This window comes from Hyaena hyaena, unplaced genomic scaffold (genome assembly GCF_003009895.1).
Source record: "Hyaena hyaena isolate Hyena2069 unplaced genomic scaffold, ASM300989v1 scaffold_405, whole genome shotgun sequence".
Lineage (NCBI taxonomy): Eukaryota > Metazoa > Chordata > Mammalia > Carnivora > Hyaenidae > Hyaena > Hyaena hyaena.
Genome location: NW_024081039.1, coordinates 872,359 through 892,681, shown reverse-complemented (window position 1 = coordinate 892,681; position 20,323 = coordinate 872,359). Strand labels below are relative to the sequence as shown.

Below are 20,323 nucleotides of genomic sequence, written 5' to 3'. Positions count from 1 at the left end.
TCCTGAACTGTGTTGAAACTGTGCTTAAGCCCTCCAGCCAGCAGAACTGTTGTAGCAGCCTGAAGAGACTAAGCCAGTCTTCATCTAGTATATAAACTCCAGGTAGGATCATATTCCCTGCTTGCAATTTAATGGAAGACAAATTTTAGCCTAAAATTTAACATCACTTGGGAAAAAATTCGCTGTAAGTATAGATGAAATGAAGAACATGCTATTAAAAAATAGTCTTGTTTTACAAAGGTCCCATCAGACTCAGCACCTCCCACAGTGGGATGACATGATATTATGCACTTCTCAATGTGGCTCAGTGTGAATGATAGGGAATCACCTATTAACTATTCTTACCAAAACTGCTTAATCCAAATCTGATCTTAAACTAACTTCCAGCTGATAGATAATACAGAAACTACTAGAAATTAAATGATACTATGGGTAAACAATTTTACAAGTCCAGACTTGGAATATTCTACAAGGTAACCACACTAAACTTGCTAGAAAGGCAATGCCATTGAAAAAAGAAAAAAAGAAGAAACTTTTCTAGACTCAAGACATAATAAACAATTGCTGTACACAACTTAGATCTTGGTTCTATAAATGTAAACATAAATAACAAAAAAAGGGGAAAAAAGCCTACAAAACTCATTTTTGTAACAATTAGAGAGCTATGAAGATACCCGGGATACCAGCTAGGATCACTGCTAATTTCTTGAGGCTGATAATGTAGAATAATTAGATATGAACTTATTCTTGAAATATTTTTACCTGTAGAATGAACTTATTCTTGAAATATTTTGGGGTGGTGTGGCATAATGTCTATAACTTACATTCCAAAAAGTACTACAAAAAATGTGTGCATGTATGAAGAGAAAGAGAGGAGGAATGGGAGGCAGGCAGAGGAGGAGACCATGCACAAATATGCCAAAATAATTAGTTTCTGAATTAAGGCAAGTATATTCTTTCAATTTTCTGTAATTTTGCAATAAACGAACAACAGAAAGTTAGGAAAGATTATCTCAAAAGTCACCTCTAAACTGTCTAGATCAGATGTAAAGGGGGAGAGTTCATGAATGGAATCCTATGAGCTCCCAACATTCTACACAAAGTGATACACGTGCACATTTTTCCAGGAAAAGGGCTCCCAATTTCCATCTGATACTTAAAGTAGACTATAAACCCCAAAAGTGTATCTAGATCACTAGTCTAGACTGAGAAAAATACACAACAGGGGCACCTGAGTGGTTCAGTGAGTTAAGTGTCCAACTCTTGGTTTCAGCTCAGGTCATCATCTCACAACTCATGAGTTCGAGCCCCATATTGGGCTATGTGCAGACGGCATGGAGCCTGTTTGGGATTCATTCTCTCTCTCTCTCTCTCTCTCTTCTCCTCCTCCTCCTCTGCCCCCCCTTCTCCCTCTCCATCTGCCCCTCCCCTGCTCATGTTCTCTCTCTCAAAAATAAATATTTAGAAATATATATATATACATATATAAAAAAGAAAATACACAACAAATAGGAAAACAGCTAGACTCTTATCAAACTTACTTGTAAAATAGTACTGCTTATATTTTAAAAAGTTAGGAAGCAACCTAAATTCCTGTATGGTTAGAACTATCTCAAGGTGTGAGAAGGCGGCTTCATCCTGGACGGTGTTTTACTCTACGTGAAGTGCAGGAGGCTCTCTGGGAGAAGGAAGAGACACGGATATGGATGAGGCACAGCTTTAAACACCAACTCCCAATGTAAAAGCTCAGAGCCTTACATTACAGATTGTCTTCTTTCATTAATAATTTTCAAACCAAGCAAGAGATAAGAAAGAGTGAGAGACGTGGAGGAAGGAATTTTGTTTTTCCATGTCTCAGTTCAAACAAGACTGATGGAGTAACACCCCATAAATCTCTTCTCTACCTTCAATTCTTACAAGGACCCTCACTGCCTCAGTGGCCTGCAACCTTTCTAAGCGGCAGTAAGTGCAGCACTTTCCTGAGTGAAATCCTACCCATTAGCCCAAATATAGAACCAGTAAAAGCAGTCCTTTAGAGAGAGTTTGTGGACCAGCAGACCAATCATGGGCCAAAGCCACTCTCTGGTCCTGCAGACAGGTCTACAGAGCCAAGTCCAAGTGCCTCAGCCTGGCCTCAAAGCTGCAGCCCATGGAACGCCTGGGTGGCTCAGTTGGTTAAGTGTCCGACTTCAGCTCAGGTCTTGATCTTGTGGTTCATGAGTTCAAGCCCCGCATTGGGCTCTGTTGCTGACAGCTCAGAGCCTCAAGTCTGCTTAGGATTCTATGTCTCCCTCTCTCTTTGCACCTCCCCCCTCATGTTCTCTCTCTCTCTCTCTCAAAAATAAATAAACATTAAAAAAAAATTTAAAAACAGAAGCTGCAGCCCATCTGTACTCCGTCACGCCCACGACACCAGGTTGCCGGCTACACAGGTAACTTTGCCAGGACGCATTGCAGGATGTCTGTGGGTCTGCCTCCTCATCTGGCCTCCACCAGCTCAAAGGCAGGTGCCAAGTCTTACCCACCGTGTCCCCAGCATGCCCGGTCCTGTGACTGTCACACTCCGGCATGCTGTCTGTTAGGGATACTGGCAGGCATAGCTCATCAGAGGACTGTGACATGAGCCTCCCAGGTTCCAGCCCTCTAGGCAAGGGAAGAATGCAAAGCTAAGGCTTCCACTTACATATTTTTAAGTGCTTTCTTAAAGCACATCTATTGCCCCATTTGATCATTACAAAAGCCCTGGGAAACAGGCTGAAAATAACTCACACCCCCACCCCCTTAACAGAGGAGGAGAGGTACAGGGACAGGGTCTGTGCCAAGCCGCTGAACGGGCTGCAGCAGGCTTCTCCGGCAGACTGCAGGGGCGGCAAAACCTACAAAACCACAAGGGCACGATAATTCTAAGTGCTTCAGACAGACACACGCATATGCCACTGGGTAATTAGAAGCCTCCGGGAGAGGACCGTGGAAGAAATGTGGAGTTGAAATGATTTCTTTGTAGCTCCCATAATAGTCATTTTGAGAAGAACAAGAAAAAATATTAACCAATTTTACTTGGGAAAAAATGGAAGCAAGAAATGTTTAGTGATTAACAAAGAGCAATTCAGTTAAAAAAACAAAGAATGAAAAGAAGACTCAAAAATGAACGTTATAATTCCTTATTATACTAATGCCTGCTTTTATCAATATTAAACTAAAGTCCCTATGAAATGTCCTGACATTTTATGGATTTTGCTGTACTTAGAAAACATAAGCTTTGTATTTAAAAGGTTTTCCCGAGTCGTCAACCTTTTCACTTAGAAAATGAATTCTCAGAGGTTTCTCAGAGGTGCCTCCGTGGCTCAGTCAGTTAAGTGTCTGTTCTTGATTTTGGCTTGGGTCAGGATCTCACACTGGGCTCTGTGCTGACAGTGCGGTGTCTGCTTGGGATATTCTCTCTCTCTCTCTCTGCCCCTTTCCCACTAGTGTGAGTGCACATGCTCTCACTCTCAAAATAAATGTTAAAAAATGAATTACCAACATACAATTTTATTAGGTTATTCTATATTACTCTATCATGAAAGTAAATCAGATACATTAAAAAAATTTTTTTAATGTGTTTTAGAAAATGACCCCAGAGCTCATCACTATAAAACAACAAACTTCATGTGGCATTTTGTTTCCTTCCAGGTCTTTCAGCTATGTGGATGGGTTTCTTTTGGCTGTTTTATGACATGATAATCATACCACATACACCATTTCATAGCCTGATTTTTTTCCCTCAACATTATATCATAAGAACTCTTCCAGATTATTACACTGTCTTCAAAACCACAATCTATAATTTCCCGAACTTAAGTTTAAGTGGGGATACCACAGTTTACTTAATCAGTCTATTTTTAGACAAGCTGCCAAATTTTTACTATCACAAATAATGTTTTAATGACTGTAACTTTTATTTTCTTCCTTTTGTTTTTAGATAAATTCCTAAAGTATATTATCAGGTCAAAGTGGACAGTAAGTTTTAAAGACTTCTGACATATTCTGCCAAACTGCTTCCCCAAAGGTTTAAGAGACATTATTACGAGCAATGAATAAGAATACTTGGATTGAACTCTTATCATTAACCAGGAAATCATCTGTATCATTTTATTATTTTTTGCTAATAAGTAAAACTATTTCCTATGTTATTTTGCATTTTTCTCCTGAAAATGTATACTTTTCCACCATATGATTATTGACTAGTTGAGCTTCTTTTGTGAATCATTATGTCTATTATCTACTTACCAACTGGCTATGTAAGTAGATTTAAAAGTATATCTGTATGAATATTTTCCATAATCAAAATGTTAACTCAGTGTTTACCATACTGATGGGAAATATTTTTTTCTCCCATGTATGGTTCACTTAAAGTTTTAATTTTTACCTGGACATATTCATTGCTGTTTATCTTTGTGATTCTTTAAGAGGCTTCTGAGGCAGCTTCCCCTCCTTCACCCCTTCCCTATATGACTGTATGCAATTCATTTCCTCCCCAGCTCACATGGTTTTAACATTCATTACATACCCATAATCAAGAGGCTTTACCTGTTGGTCATCAGGAGTCCATATGCCACATGTGATTTGACTCTCCAAGTTGATCTCAGATGACCAGTGTCTTTGTCCGCTGACAGAACCAACCAGGACAAACCCATCTCGATACGAAATAAGTGCCTGAGTCCCATCATGGCTCCATGTGAAATCACTCACCTTTGAGACACACATAAAAAGGTGTCAATATGTAATATGAAAGGGAAAGCACTTTTATCACAGGTTATAGTCATGAACTTAGCCTTTGGCCAAGAGTTAGAAGGTCTTAAAGAGAACAATACATAAAACACATCACATGTATTGTAACACTAACATATAAAATCGTTAGAAAGGCAAGTGTCAGTGCAGAGCATGACATGTTAATTCTTTAAGTGTTGTTTGTGGGAGGGATTATCATGCGAATTTTACAGAGAAAACAGACACAGAGGGGATAAGTAACTTCTCATCACACACAAGGTGAATGGCAGGGTCAAGAATGACCCACGGTTTTATGGATCCAGTGTCCTTGCTTTTTGCCATTGTTCTATGGTCTCCCACCTAGGATAACAGATTCGCCATTAGAGTCTCTGGGTCACTTATCAAAATAGCAAATTCCTCAGTTTCGGATTATACACATTTCTCAGTCTTGCTAATAGTATTCTCTTAATCAAAATGAAAAATAACTTAGGGGTGCCTGGGTAGCTCAGTCGGTTGAGCGTCTGACTCTTGATTTTGGCTCAGGTCATGATCCCAGGGTCATGGGATTGAACCCCATATCAGGCTCCATGCTGAGCATGGATTGGCTTAAGATTCTCTCTCTTTCCCTCTGTCCCTTTCGTTTGCTCGTGCTCTCTAGAGACTAAAATGAAAAATAATGATAATTTAACTGGAAAAATTATGCATACTTGGGTGTTATTTTATCAAATGTGTTCATTGTATTTATTCAAATAACCACATTTAAAAAATCTTTTAATCTATTACTGAAGTGAATTGCTTCTATGGACTTCCTCAATTATACTACCCTTGCATGCCTAGAAGTAGCCCAACTTGGAGGTGAAGTATTATCTTTTATACACACAGCTGATTTACTGATGAGTTCAGAATTTCTACAGCTGTATTCATGAGTGAAACAAACTTAAGATTTCCTTTTTTGTAATGTCTTTGTCTGGATTTCTCAAAGTTATGTTGATCTCTCAGAATGAATTGGAGAGTAGTTCTTTCTTTTCCACTGCCTGGAACAATTTATAGAAACTGGAATGACCTAGTGCATGAAAGTTTGGTATAACATTACTATAAAACCATCTGGCTCTGAATTTTTTCTTTTTTCTTTTTTCTTTGGTGGGAAGATTTTTAACCATTGCTTCGATTTACTCAGTAGTTTTAATACAAGTCAAGCTGTTAAGCTTTTTATTTCCTAAGTCAGTTCTATTAAACCACTAAAAAAAAATTTTCCAGTTCACATAAGTTTTCCAAATTGTTGGCAAGTAGTTGCTGATAGTATTTATTATCTTTTTTAAAAAATCAACCTTACTGAAGCATAATTTGTATACATTAAATAAAGTCTCCTTAGCAGTCAATCCCTTATGCTCACCTTTGGTCCAAGGCAACCAGTGAATTTCTCTCACTAGTTTTATTCTTGAATTTTACATGAATCAAACTGTGTAGTTTGCTCACTTTTGTGTATGGCTGCTTTTACTCAGTACAGTATTTAAGAGTATTCTAAATTCTTGTGTGCATCAGCAGTTCATTCCTTTTCATGAAGAGTAGTATTCCGTTATATAAATAGACCACAACTTATTTATCCATCTAAATTGCCAGCCATTTCGGTTGTTTCCAGTATTCAGCTACTGCAAAATTGCTATGACCATGCATGTGCAAGACTTTTGGTAGATACATGGTTTCATTTCTCCTGAGTAAATACCTGAGAGTGGAATTAACTGCTGGATCATATGTTAAATGCTGGGTCATAAAAGCATGTTTAAATGCATAAGAAATCACCATATTATTTTCCAAAGTGGTTATGCCATCTTACACCTCCTGCAGCAGTGTATGAGAGTGTTAGTAGGTTCAGTCCTCACTGGCACTTGGTGTTGTCCATCTCTTTAATTTTAATTCCAGTAGGTATGTAATGGCAGGACACGGTGTTCCTAATTTGCATTTCTCCAATGTAGCCATGGGGAGTATCATTTCGTGTGCTTATTGATCATTTGCAACTCAGATCTTAGGGGTTGCTGATGCCTGTGCCGCTGAAAATCCATGTGTAACTTTGACTCCCCCAAAACTTAACTACTAATAATCTACTACTGACCAGAAGCCTTATCAATATCAGAAACAATTAACACATATTTTGTATGTTTTACCTATTATATACTGTATTTCTGCAATCTAGTGAGCTAGAGAAAAGAAAATGTTATTAACCAAATCATAAGGAAGAGAAAATACATTTATAGTATGGTATTTTTTTTCTTTTTAAAGTTTTTATTTAAATTACAGTTAGTTAACATACAGTGTAATATTAGTTTCCAGGGTAGAATTTAGTGATTCATCAGTTATATACAACACCCAGTGCTCATCATTACCAGTACCCTCCTTAATACCCATCACCAATTTAACCCATCCCCCTGACCACCTCTCCTCCAGCAACCCTCAGTTTGTTCTCTATAGTTAAGAATCTGTTTTCAGGGGGCGCCTGGGTGGCTTAGTCGGTTAAGCGTCCGACTTTCACTTAGGTCATGATCTCGCGGTTCGTGGGTTCGAGCCCCGCGTCGGGCTCTGTGCTGACTGCCAGCTCAGAGCCTGGAGCCTGTTTCAGTCTGTGACTCCCTCTCTCTCTGACCCTCCCCTGCTCACGCTGTCTCTCTCTGTCTCCTAGAAATAAATAAAACATTTAAAAAAAAAAAAAAAAAGAATCTGTTTTCAGGTTTGCCTCTCTTTTTTATTTCCCCTATTTCGTCTGTTGTTTCTTAAATTCCACATGAGTAAAATCATATGATATTTATCTTTCTTTGACTTATTTCATGACTGAGCTGAAGTTGGACACTTAACTGAGCCACCCAGGCACCCCATTAAAAAAATTTTAATGTTAATTCATTTTTGAGAGACAGAGACAGAGCGTGAGTGGAGGAGGAGCAGAGAGAGAGAGGGAGACACAGAATCTGAAGCAGGCTCCAGGCTCTGAGCTGTCAGCACAGAGCCCGATGCAGGGCTTGAACTCATGAACCATGAGATCATGACCTGAGCTAAAGTCAGACACTTAACTGACTGAACCCCCAGGAGCCCCTATTTTTAATTTTTCGAGGAATCTTCATACTGTTTTCCAGAGTGGCTGCACCAGTTTACATTCCATCCAAGAGTGTAAGGAGGGTTCCCCTTTATCCACATCCTCACCAATACCTGTTGTTTTCTCTGGTCGTTAATTTTAGCCATTCTGACAGGTGTGAGGTGATATCTCATTGTAGTTTTGATTTGTTTTTCCCTGATGATGAGTGATGTTGAGCATCTTTTCATGTGTCTGTTAGCCATCTGCACGTCTTCTTTGGAAAAATGTCTATTCAGACCCTCTGTCCAATTTTTAACTGGATTATTTGTTGTCGGGGTGTTGAGTTTGGTAAGTTCTTTATATATTTTGGATACTAACCCTTTATCAGATGTCATTTGCAAACATCTTCTCCTATTCTGAAGGCTGCCTTTTAGTTTTGTTGATTGTTTCCTTCGCTGTGCAGTTTTATCTTGAAGAAGTCCCAATCAAGTTAATTTTTGCTTTTGTTTCCCTTGCCTCTCTGGTGATGTGTCTAGGAAGAAGTTGCTCCAGCCAAGGTCAAAGAAGTTTTCCTCTAGGATTTTGATGGTTTCCTGTCACGTTTAGGTCTTTCATCCATTTGGGGCTTACTTTTGTGTACGGTGTAAGAAAGTGGTCCAGTTTCATTCTTCTGCATGTAGCTGTGCAGTTTTCCCAGCACCACTTGTTGAAGAGATCATCTTTTCTCCTCTGGATATTCTTTCCTGCTTTGTCAAAGGTTAGTTGACCATACAGTTGTGGATCATTTCTGGGGTTTCTACTCTGTTCCACTGATCAATGTGTCTGTTTTTATGTCAGGACCACAGTACACTGCCTTGATGGCTACAGCTTTGTAATGTAGCTTGAAGTGATGCCTCCAGCTTTGCTTTTCTTTATCAAGACTGCCTTGGCTATGTGGTTCCACACCAATTTCAGGATGGTTTGTTCTAGCTCTGTGTGGAAAATGGTGGTGGTATTTTGATAAGGACTGCACTAAATGTGTAGGTTGCTTTCGGTAGTATAGATATTTTAACAGTATTTGTTCTTCTGATCCGTGAGCATGGAATGTTTCTCCATTTTTTTGTGTGTCATCTGTACTTTCTTTCATCAGTGTTTTATAAGTTTTCAGAGTACAGGTCTTTTGCCTCTTTAGTTAGATTTATTCCTAGGTATCTTAGGTTTTTGATGCAACTGTAAACGGGATCAGTTCCTTGATCATTTCTCTTTCTGCTGCTTCATTATTGGTATACAGAAATGCAACAGATTTCTTTTCATTGATTTTGTATCCTTTGATTGTAATGAACTCATGTACCAGTTCTAGCAATTTTGTGGTGATGTCTTTTGGGTTTTCCATATAGAACATCATATCATCTGTCAATAGTGAAAGTTTGACTTCTTGTCGATGTGGATGCTAAATTACTTTTGTTGTCTGACTGCTGAGGCTAGGACTTCCAGTACCATGTTAAATAACAATGGTAAGAGTAGACATCCTTGTTTCTGACCTTAGGGAAAAAGCTTCCAGGTTTTCCTCACTGAGGATGATATTAGCCGTGGCTTTTTCTTATATGGCCTTTATTATGTTTCCTCTAAACCTACTTTGTTGAGTCTTTATCATGCATGGATATTGCACTTTGTCAAATGCTTTTCTGCATCTTTTGAGAGGATCAAATGGTTCTTACCCTTACTTTTATTAATGTGGTGTATCACATTGACTGATTTGCGAATTTTGAACCATCCTTGCAACTCAGGAATAAATCCCACTTAATCATGATGAATGATTCTTTTAATGTACTGTTGGATTCGATTTGCTAGTATTCTGTTGAGAATTTTTGCATCCATGTTCATCAGGGATATTGGCCTATAGTTCTCTTCTTTAGTGATGCGTTTGTCTGTTTGTGAAATTGGGGTAACACTGGCCTTACAGAATGAGTTTGGAAGTTTTAATTCCATTTCTATTTTTTTGGGGAATAGTTTGAAAAGAACAGGTATTAACTCTTCCTTAAATGTTTGGAAGAATTCCCTTGAAGCCATCTGGCCCTGGACTTTGTTGGGGGATTTTTGATTAATGATTCAATTTCTTTGCTGGTTATCAGTCTGTACATGTTTCCGTTATTTCTTCCAGTTTCAATTTTGGTTGCTTATATTTCTAGAATTTATCCATTTCTCCCAGATTGTCCAATTTGTTGGCATATGACTTTTCATAATATTCTCTTATAATTGTATTTCTGTGGTGTTAGCTGTTTTTTCATTTCTCTCATTTGTGATTTTATTTATTTATTTAGTCCTTTCTCTTTTCTTTTTCATAAATCTAGCTTAGGTTTATCAGTTATATTAATTTTTTTCAAAGAACAAGCTCTTGGTTTCATTGATTTGTTCCACCATTTCTTTTTTTTTTTTGGTTTCTGTATCATTTATTTCTGCTCTGATCTTTTAAAACAAAATTTGTAATGTTTTATTTATTCTTGAGAGAGAGAGAGAGAGAGAGACAGAGACAGAGACAGAGCATCAGAGCATGAGTGGGGGAGGGGCAGAGAGACAGAGCGGGAGACACAGAATCTGAAGCAGGCTCCAGGCTCTGAGCTGTCAGCACAGAGCCTGACATGGGGCTCAAACTCACACACCACGAAATCATGACCTGAGCCGAAGTCAAGACATTTAACTGACAGAGCTACCCAGGTGACTCTCTGCTCTAATCTTTTTTAATTTACCTTCTTCTGGCTTTAGGCTTCATTTGTTGTTCTTTTTCTAGCTCCTTTGGCATACGATTAGGCTGTGTATTTGAGAGTTTTCTTGCTTCTTGAGGTAGGCCTATATTGCAATCTACCTCCCTCTCAGGACTGCCTTTGCTGCATCCCTAAAGTTTTAGACAGTGGTATTTTCATTATTTAAAGAATGACTGCTTAACCCAATCATTCTTTAGTAGGATGTTCTTTAACCTCATGTATTTATGATCTTTCCAAATTCTTTCTTATAGTTGACTTCAAGTTTCATAGTATTGTGGTCTGAAACTACGCATGGTATGATCTCAATCTTTCTGTACTTGTTGAGGGCTGATTTGTGATCCAGTATGTGATCTATTCTGGAGAACATCTCTAAAGCAGTGTATTCTGCTGCTTTAGGATGAAATGTTCTCATTGTATCTGTTAAGTCCATCTGGTCCACTGTGTCATTGAAAGCCATTGTTTCTTTGTTGATTTTCTGCTTAGATGATCTGTCCATTGCTGTAAGTGGGGTGTTTAAGATCCTCCTACTATTATTGTATTATTATCAATGAGTTCCTTTATGTTTTGGTATTAAGTATTTTATATATTTGGGTGGTCACAAGTTGAGGTCATAAATATTTACAATCTTCTTGTTGGATAGTCCCCTTTATTATGATCTAGTGCCCTTTTCCATCTTGTCATGGTCTTTGTTGTGGTTTTTTTTTTTTTTTTTTAAGTTTATTTATTTTTATGAGAGCAAGAGAGAAAGCATAAGCAGAGAAAGGGAAGGCAGAAGGAGAGACAGAATCACAAGCAGGCTCTGTATCATCAGCACAAAGCCTGATGTGGGGCTTGAAGTTAAGAAATGTGAATCATGACCTGAGCCGAGATCAAGAGTTGGATGCTTAACTAACTGCGCCATCCAGGGACCCCCAGTCTTTGGTTAAATCTAGTTTGTTTGATGTAAGTATTGCTACTCTGGTTTCCTTTTGACATCCATTTACGTGATAAATATTTCTCCATCCCCTCACTTTCAACGCGCAGGTGTCTTTAGGTCTCAAGTGAGTCTCTTGTAGGCAGCATATGGAGGGGTCTTTTTTACATTCAGCATAATTACTGACATGTACTTAGAGCCATTTTATTGCTTTTTTTGTTGTTGTTTCTGGAAAATCTCTCGGGTCCTCTCTAGTCCTTGTCACTTTTGGTCTTTTCCCTCCTACTCAAAGCTTCTCCTTTAATATTTCTTGCAGAGCTGGTTTAGTGGTCACAAACCCCTCTAGTTTTTGTTTGTCTGGGAAACTCTTCATCTCTCCTATTCTGAATGACAGTCTTGCTGGATAGAGTATTCTTGGCTGCAGATTCTTCTCATTCAGCGAGCTGAACTTCTGGCTTGCCAAGTTTCTGTGGAAATATCTGCTGCTAATGTTTAGCACTTCCCTTATAAGTGAGGGACTTCTTTTGTCTTGCTGCTTTTAGGACTTCTTCTTTATCACTATATTTTGCAAACTTAACTACAATATGTCTTGGTGTTGGCCTGCTTTTGTTGATCTTGATGGGAGCTCTCTGTGCCTCCTGGATTTGGATGTCTGTTTCCTTCCCCAGGTTAGAGAGGTTTTGGGGAAGTGCTTTCCTTGTGTGATCCTGTGTGCTCCTCATCCCCCCTCTCTCCTACCTCTCTCCACGACCAAGGCTCCCTTCCCTCCACAGAAGCCGCGATCCACTTCTCCCCATTTCTCCCCCAAACCATGTCTCTGTACTTCCTACCTTCCTCAATGTAGCCTCTTCTCTCCCTCTAGTTGTGCACTTTGTTCTGTCAGCCCTCAGGTCAATTTCTTGGGTGTTCAGAATGATCTGATAGTTATCTAGCTGTGATTGAGGGATGAGGCAAGCCCAGGGTCCTGCTACTATGCTGCCATCTTAGCTTGCCCCCCTCCCACTTCTATCTGTTCTGTATTTATTGAAACAAACCCATGTATGTTAAGTGCACCTGTGCAGTTCACCGCAGTTGTTCAAGGGTCAGCCGTTTGTACAAATATCAAATCATTATGCTGTTTGTCTACCTGCCACTAATATAACATTATATGTCAATTACAACTCAATAGAAAAAAAGACTATTATGTCCCCCCACTGACTGACCTAGACATCTTTTAACTACCTTTAATTACCTAGTATTCTCTATAGTTATTCATTCATAAAGTTGTTACAGGTTGCATTTACTTAGAAATGTTTAACTTTCTTTAAAATTGCTTACAATACTGGATATATCACATTTCAGATAAAATAAATGAACAAACACCAAAAGGACACGAACATCTGCTGTTTACCCAGCAGAGGTTACAGGTTTGTGTTTGGTTGTTAGCATGTCCCCACTGCGACCAGGGCATGGATTTGTGAGCCAGCTCTGGAACAGCTGGCCTGAGGTTACTAAAAAGAGAGGTTTGCTTAGGGCAAACTCAAGACCTCGGTTTCACTGACCCTATGTTTCAACTAACTACACTATGTAGCTTTTAAGAACTTAAAACATTTTCTAGAGACAACAAATTAATTCTGCAATAAAATTTAGAGTTTTTTCATTTTTCAAATGTAGTGCTACTTATTGATAAGCATTCTAACTCCTTTATCTTGGAAGAGATCTGTACTAAAAAGAAAAACAGCCTACTAGAGGGTGGAAGGGTTTAGCCAGTGAAAAGAAGCTTCCCCAGGACACCACCAGTCTTGCAGCCACAGAAAATGATAATACAGGATGTTTACATGAATGAATCGGGCTTATTATACTAGGTCACTCAGAGTGGTAAAAATATACCGCAGCTGGAAAAACAAAACCGAGGGGACCGAGACCCTGTGCTGTAAAGAAAGGAAGCAGGCAGACCCCTCCTCGCTGCCTTTCAGCAGCCCCGGCCTGCGGGCACTTGCCTCACTGGGCGTGTTGTCAGACGTGGGTTAACTGTGTCTGAGCGGCAGCCCAGTCAGACCTCAGCCCGAAGCAGCTTTCATCACAATGGCCAGTGCCTGTGCAGGGCACAGCCACCCCCAGTGACTAATCCTGCACAGTAACCACTCGCTGTTCCAGACTCACTGTTGAAATAAAGGACTCATAATAATTTCCCGAAAAAGAAGCTGTTAAAGCATCACTTAGCTTTTGTCAAATGTTTGATTCCTTTGTGACAGGATAAGTCATGCTGTGTAACATGGACCACCTGTCACTTCCTCTGAAAAGCATTATTTTTCTCTGAGCAGATTTCAAGGACCCTCCTCTTCCAAGCCACAAAACCATCCTTCCTCCCACCAGGCTCTGTTTCAGGTGCACAGACAGCCACTACTTCCTCAACCAGTGATTCATCATCGCCAGTGCACAGTGTGTCATTACCCGGATCAATTCTGACGCCAACACAATTCAAAGCAGCCAAACCTTTCCCAGATGTTAAATGTTTACTGCTGACAACTGCTTAGCTGGTTTCGAGGTTTGCAGGATCAGAGCTCCAAACAGCAAAATTATATATAAATGCATATCACATCACAGTATAGTGGTTCCTTTTGGAACATGACAAGGATGGGCATCTGTGAGATTCCAGGAGGCCCGGGGTGTTCCATGGTCCATATATGTTCATTCGCCTCCAGGACTGAATTCCTTCTCCCTTTCTTGTGTCTAAAATGCTTTTTTTGTGCCAAATTCTCAATAAAGAGAAAAGCTGGGGGACATGGTGGTGGTGGAAACCACACAGCTGCTACATGGAGATGACAGGTCTTCGTCCTCGGAGACGCTGCCTTCAGGAGAAAACGGTGCGGTGGCAGCAAGGCGTGGCTGCTGGGGCTGGACTCTAACCGTAAAGGAGTCTGAGCTCCTCTGGATAGACTGTGAGTACATGCATTTCTGCCAGAAGAGAAAACAGCTGTCCGGGAAGAAGAGAGTGTGACAGACTGTTCTGGATTCAAAACTAGGTCCAAATTCTGCTTTACCACCCATGTACTTCCCGGCCTGAGTTTTTTCAACCTCCTTGACCTGACTTTTTTTTCTTCTATTAGTGGAGAAAAGTGCCTGCTGAATAGGGTTCCTGTGGAGACTGAGGGAGGACACACGGGAAGGACAAGCACTTAGTTGGACTTGGTCCTGGCTCCTCTTCAGGTCTTCCTCGGAGTAATGCTTTAGAGAACTGCAGTCGGCCAAGGTCTAAAGACATGTCTAACTCAATCACTGGGCCTAAGGAAAAGAGTTCGCGCTCTGGGGGATGGGAGAATTACAGCATTTCAGAGACCCTTATGGACGAATTCAGAGAAGTCTCCACCTTTCAGAAAGCCATCCAGAGTTGCTGCCTCAAGGCCTGAAGCTAGTCGTTGGTGATGCCATTATGGCTACTACTTAAGGGCAGGGGTTACGAGCTGGTGGTACCTCAGAATACTACAGGCACTAGAATAATACGTGGGGACAACTATCATGAACAGACAGTGTTATAACTACTTCTTGGTTAATCTTATTTAATCCTCCTTGTGATTCTCTAAGGCAGGTACCATGAGAGTCCCTGTGTTACAGATGAGAAGACTGAGGCACAGAGAATTAAGTATCTCCCACTAAGAAATAATGGAGGGAGACTCGTGGCCTGTGGGGTCTGACTCGAGAGCTCATGCTCATAACCACAATGTCTCCCTTCTAGGTAACATGAACTTTTCATGGTCACAGAGAGTTCCCGTCCGTGGCTCTATTTCAGGATGGCTGGTCAGTCGGCCACAGGGCAGGTTATAACTCTTCCTTTTTTCACTCGATGCAGGGGTGCAGGAAACTGATAAGGCCTTTTCTGAGTTTACTCTACTAAATAAATAAACTCACACAAAAACGAATGTTATATTCTACCCAGAGGCAGATGTGTCTTCCGTGACGACAACTTACAAAGACCCTTAGCTGTAATAGTAACTACTAATGATATCTTTGTTCCTTGCAATTTTCTGTCATTTCACTTCACTGGTGTATCTTTCAAACTTGGGGAGCTCGCAGCTTACTTAAGCACTAGATGGGAGGAAAGAAGGTGAGCCTCCACCTCCTGAGGGAGGTATAAAAGGCAGTTGCTGGGAAGCCAGGCCTGGAGTGCTGAGACAGTCTGAGAGAGCCCTCATGGAGGAAGGTCCCCTGACCACTTGGTTCTGAAGCCACAGTTCAGTCAAATCCCTGGGATGGGACTTGTGTCCTTACACCTGGGAAGAGGAGCTCCGTGTGGCCCACCGTCACAAGGGGAAGGTGGGAGAGCCAGATCTGTACCATAAGCCAGAAGAATCTATGGAGCAGGTTTAAAAATAGCACAGCTCAGCAGGGAGTCCCTGGAGCACCTGTTTTCCTCAGAGCAGAGACAAATTTGTATCGGGAAGGAAGAGCTGAGGGATGACAACAGGTGGCCGCGCTTATTGAAACCCGACAGAAGAGAGTGTTAAAAACTCAGCTTGACAAGTAGGTTGTGAGAACGGCTCGAAGGAGCTCCCTGCGAGAGAACTAAAGACTACAACACGCGGCAAGTGCCTTTCAAAGGGAGCAAAAAAGTGATATGCCGTAAGCACTGCAGAGGATCCAAACTTAACATGTAATCACAACAACGAGGGGTAAAAAATTATTTCGCAGATTTAATTAAAGCTTAAAACTTGGCAAGTTCTCACAACAGCATAATAGTTGAATAAAGAAGTAGGATCTTTCTCTTTTCATCAAGTGATATACTTATTCAAGGGGAACGAAAAGCAGGATTCTAGTTTTATTTATTTTTACTCTACTGGTTTCTGGAAAGAGTTTCCATTTGCCCTGGAATACGTGCTCTGCGTGTTCTCCAGCGAAGCCTCACTGGGAGCGACTCTGCCACTCACCTGAGCCCCGCGGTCATTGACCAGTTCCACGGACCACCTCCCTTCGTACTGAATCCACACGAAGATCCCTCCATCTGCGTCACACGTGGCCAGCTTCTGGTACGGCTCATTCCACCTCACCAGCACAACCTAGAAAACAGCCAACAAGATATTTACTACAGGGACTGAAGCAGAGGGCCAGGAGTCAGCATCCAAAGAGATTAGACTTCAGAGCTAAAGAGGAGACACGGTCAAGGGGAATGAATGACTGAGGGCAGGTGTGGGGATTAGCACAAGGGACAGGGCATGGCCCACAGGTGGCAGAGTCACAGGGAATGAGACCCTCCATGACGAGGGTTCCTGAAAAAGTGCAGAAACCTGAGCAAACCACAAACCGTGGCACAAAAATACCCACTGCTATAAAAGTAGAGAGAGGATCCAGAGCCCATCTGGACCCAGTCCTGCCTCTCACAAGTACAAGACTAGTTGCAGCATCTAAATAATTTAGAAAAAAATACTTGAAATGTCTAAGCTATTAAGTACTTATCAGAGAGAAAACAATGAAATTATAAGCCTCAACATTTGTGAGTATGACAAGCTGATTTTTTAATTTGAAAAATTCTGAACCTGGACAAATTACTCATCTTTCTGGACTATCACTCCTTCACCCAAAAGGTGGACTGTCTGGGAGGTGATCTGTGGGAGTAGGTAAATGCCCAAGGAGACTCAGGGCAGGACTCACAGTGGCTATGAAGGACACAGGGCTATGAAGTGGTTCTGGGAGTCCATGAGCCACAAAACCAATACCCTGCCTTCAATTGGGTGAACTCTCTCTGAGTGTTGCCTGACTGGCCCATGCTGGTGATCATGAGGAATTCATTCAATCGGTCAGACGTGGTTGGTACTTATTAGGTTCAGACTATGTGACCAATGTCAAGATAAAGAACACCAGACCCCATGCTTAGGAAGCTAAAAATCTATCTGGGAGTCAGCACATCCAATGATGCAAAGACATACACGGATGTGTGACAGTCAAATGAGCACTGTCATTAGCCACCCAGCACACAGCTGCTATTCATAAGGAAGATCTGACTCCCCTGTCTCCCCCCAGGACTTCACACCCAGGAAACTAACAACCCTCATGGACATGCAGCACTTTTCCAAATTCCAAAACAGCCAGCAAGTGGGGCGCCTGGGTGGCTCTGTCAGTTAAGCGTCTGGCTCTTGATTTCAGCTCAGGTCGTGATCGCGTGGTTTGTGGGATAGAGTTGTGCTGTCAGCGCAGAGTCTGCTTGGGATTCTGACTCTCCTTCTCTCTCTGCCCCTTCCCCACTCATGCTCTCTCTCTCTCTCTCTCTCTCTCAAAATAAATAAACAAACATTTAAAAAACAATAATAAGAAATAAAATAGCAAGCAAGGCCAAGGACAGACTGTCAAGGACCTCTGCAATGTCTAGACCCCTCCTCACACCCACCTGTGTCCAAGCCACAGAGTAACACAAAACCCCTGTTCCTTCTCAAACCTGTGTCAAGGGCACACCTGATTTTAAGCCTTTAATTTGGTTTTCAGTTACTAGAGAGCTGGAGGGGCCCCCAGCCTCGCTCTGCCACAGGTGGCCAGATCAGCACTTATTGTGAGATGCATAATAAAAATCCAAGAGGAAATTATTGCCCACTTAAAATTTAAGACACTGTAGCTCTCTTTTACAAAGTGCAAAACAAAAAAAATCAAAGACAGCTGTGAGGCTGCACGCCTCCGAGGCCTGGCAATCACCTGGCAGGTCTCCCTTGTCGATGGCTCCCACGCCAGAGTCCGCTGTCATGGATGCGGACGCCAGCCACACCTGGGGCGGCCCCACCCTGCTTTCTCCTCGCCGGACGGGCTGCCCCACACTGCCCCCACTCTGCAAGTGCAGCACGTGCACTGTCCACCGATGACTGCTGGTTCGCGTGCACGCGGCCCCACTGAGCTGTGCGCCCGAGAAGGGGACAGGGGCAGGCTCACCTTTGAACACGGACACAGTAATTCTGAGTGTGTTGTGCCAAAGATTACTATGTAATTAGAAGTTATGACCTGTATTCAATTATATCTTTGAACTATGAGAGGTTACTGAAAACAATGTCCAGAAGGTTATTTTTAATGGCGAAAGGCATTTTAACAATGGTCAACTCTGCCTCCCTGCACACTGTGAACTGCAGGTGCTGAGGATGGAGAGGAAGCCATCTTTGTGCTCGTAGAGTTCAGTTCACTAACCAGACCTAATACAGTGCTCTACATGCACTTATGGAGTTGTGAACGTACACAGGAGGGGGCCTCAACACAGGTGGAGGGGGAACAAATGCAGTTTCATTTTTTTAAGTCCAGTTTTTAAAACTCCCAATTTGAGAGGCTCTTATGGTTTGCCTTCCTCTGTTTTTATCTTATTTTCCTTCACTTACCCTATGTTCATCTGTTAAGTTTCTCAAATTCCACATAAGAGTGAAGTCTTACCAACTGAGGGTTCATGGTGGGAAGGGTGTTTACTGGGTGATGGGCATTAAGGAGGGCACTCTTTGGGATGAGCACTGGGTGCTCATATGTAAGATGAATCACAGGGTTCTACTCCTGAAGCCAAGACTACCCTGTAGTTAACTAACTTGAGAATAAAGAAATAAAAAAGAAAATTAAAAAAAAGAAAAATATCAGTCTAAGAAGATTAAAAAAATTACTGATCTAATTAAAAAAAACCATAACATCAACAGCAACAGAAGTCTTTTAATGACACTGCATGTGTCATAAAATTGAGAATTCCCAGTCAATAAAGACCAACTTCATAAACCTCTTTCAGAGCCAATGATTTGGCCTGAGCACTGCAATCAACTAATGTGCATGCAGCTACATTTTGGTCCTTAAAGACACACATTCATTGTTCAAGTCCACAATCACTGATGTACTTCAGAATGGCCACCATGGGATGGAATATGACCAGTAAGTACGTGATATTCACAGCTAATCAGTTTTTAAATTATTTCCTTACGTTAACACAGAGACCATTCATCTGCTGTGACCTTCCCTGTAAATACCATTTGACAAGGTGTCATATTTTAGAAAATAAAGGTTAATGACGTTTTCTGTACTTCTGTCTTTCTTCCTTTAACATCCATTGCCAGGCATGGTTGCATATTAAGTTAACATCAATAATAAAAACCCTCTTCTTCACGGAAACTGCCGCAAAGTCATAGCATGAAACAGACACAAAAGAGCAAAGGCCAAAAATAGCTTTTTTTTCACTTTAAAGATTTCTTGGTCTTATGACAACACGATAGTACTTGTTGAATAAATAAAAGGTTCACAGACTTCATCTTTTTGTAATTCTTGATTAGTACGGATGCAGCAGTAAATGGAAATGTAGTCCCCATTCACACACCTTTGCTGTGAGTTCTAACCAGTTTAACTGAATAGGCGGGTAGCTCCCCTAACTTACAGAAAGAAATCTTTCCAATGATTCCTCATTTAAAAATAAAGTCAAACTGTTAATGTTGTTTCCGCGGATTAGAATTCTCATTTCCTCTCTCATCTACAATTCATAGCTGCCTGCCTTATCTCCCAGCAGCTTATTTCCTGTTCCCCAAATCCCTCCAGTCTCGTTGGCAACGTCAGGACATCCCAGAGCGCTGAGAAACTACCAACCAGGAGCCAGTGGCCCGCGTCGTGTGGCAGCGCGCTCCGCCTCCAACCAGGCACTAGGCAGAGCTCCCCTTCCTGTTCAAAGGAAACAGGGCTCCAGTTTACTCTGTGCACAAAAGAACTTGGGCATTCAGGGTGCTAGCTGAGGGTGTGTTCTACTAAAAAGTCCAAAGATAAGCTAAGCATTGACACAGGTCTTTAATTACTCAAAAAATGCCAGGCTGTCACTCTCTTCAATGTTAGACAAACAATTTTTCATTTTATAGTTATTGCTATTAATAGGTATTTATTGAGGACTATTAAAAGTAG

The 20,323-nt window shown here is 41.2% G+C and overlaps 1 protein-coding gene across 5 annotated transcripts in view; it reads right to left on the bottom strand.

Annotated features, from left to right (window-relative positions):
• The window catches only part of TULP4 (TUB like protein 4), a 232,936-nt gene that overhangs the window by 64,788 nt on the left and 147,825 nt on the right, over window positions 1–20,323 (bottom strand). For all 5 annotated transcript variants that reach the window (XR_005531715.1, XM_039252075.1, XM_039252078.1 and 2 more), the window contains 2 exons: window positions 16,369–16,497; window positions 4,570–4,731 (listed from right to left, as the gene is read on the bottom strand). Coding sequence is in view for 4 of the 5 variants with exons in the window: in XM_039252075.1 (XP_039108006.1) it covers window positions 4,570–4,731; window positions 16,369–16,497 (291 nt within the window). In the remaining variant the exon portion in view is untranslated. The remainder of the gene's footprint in view (window positions 1–4,569; window positions 4,732–16,368; window positions 16,498–20,323) is intronic.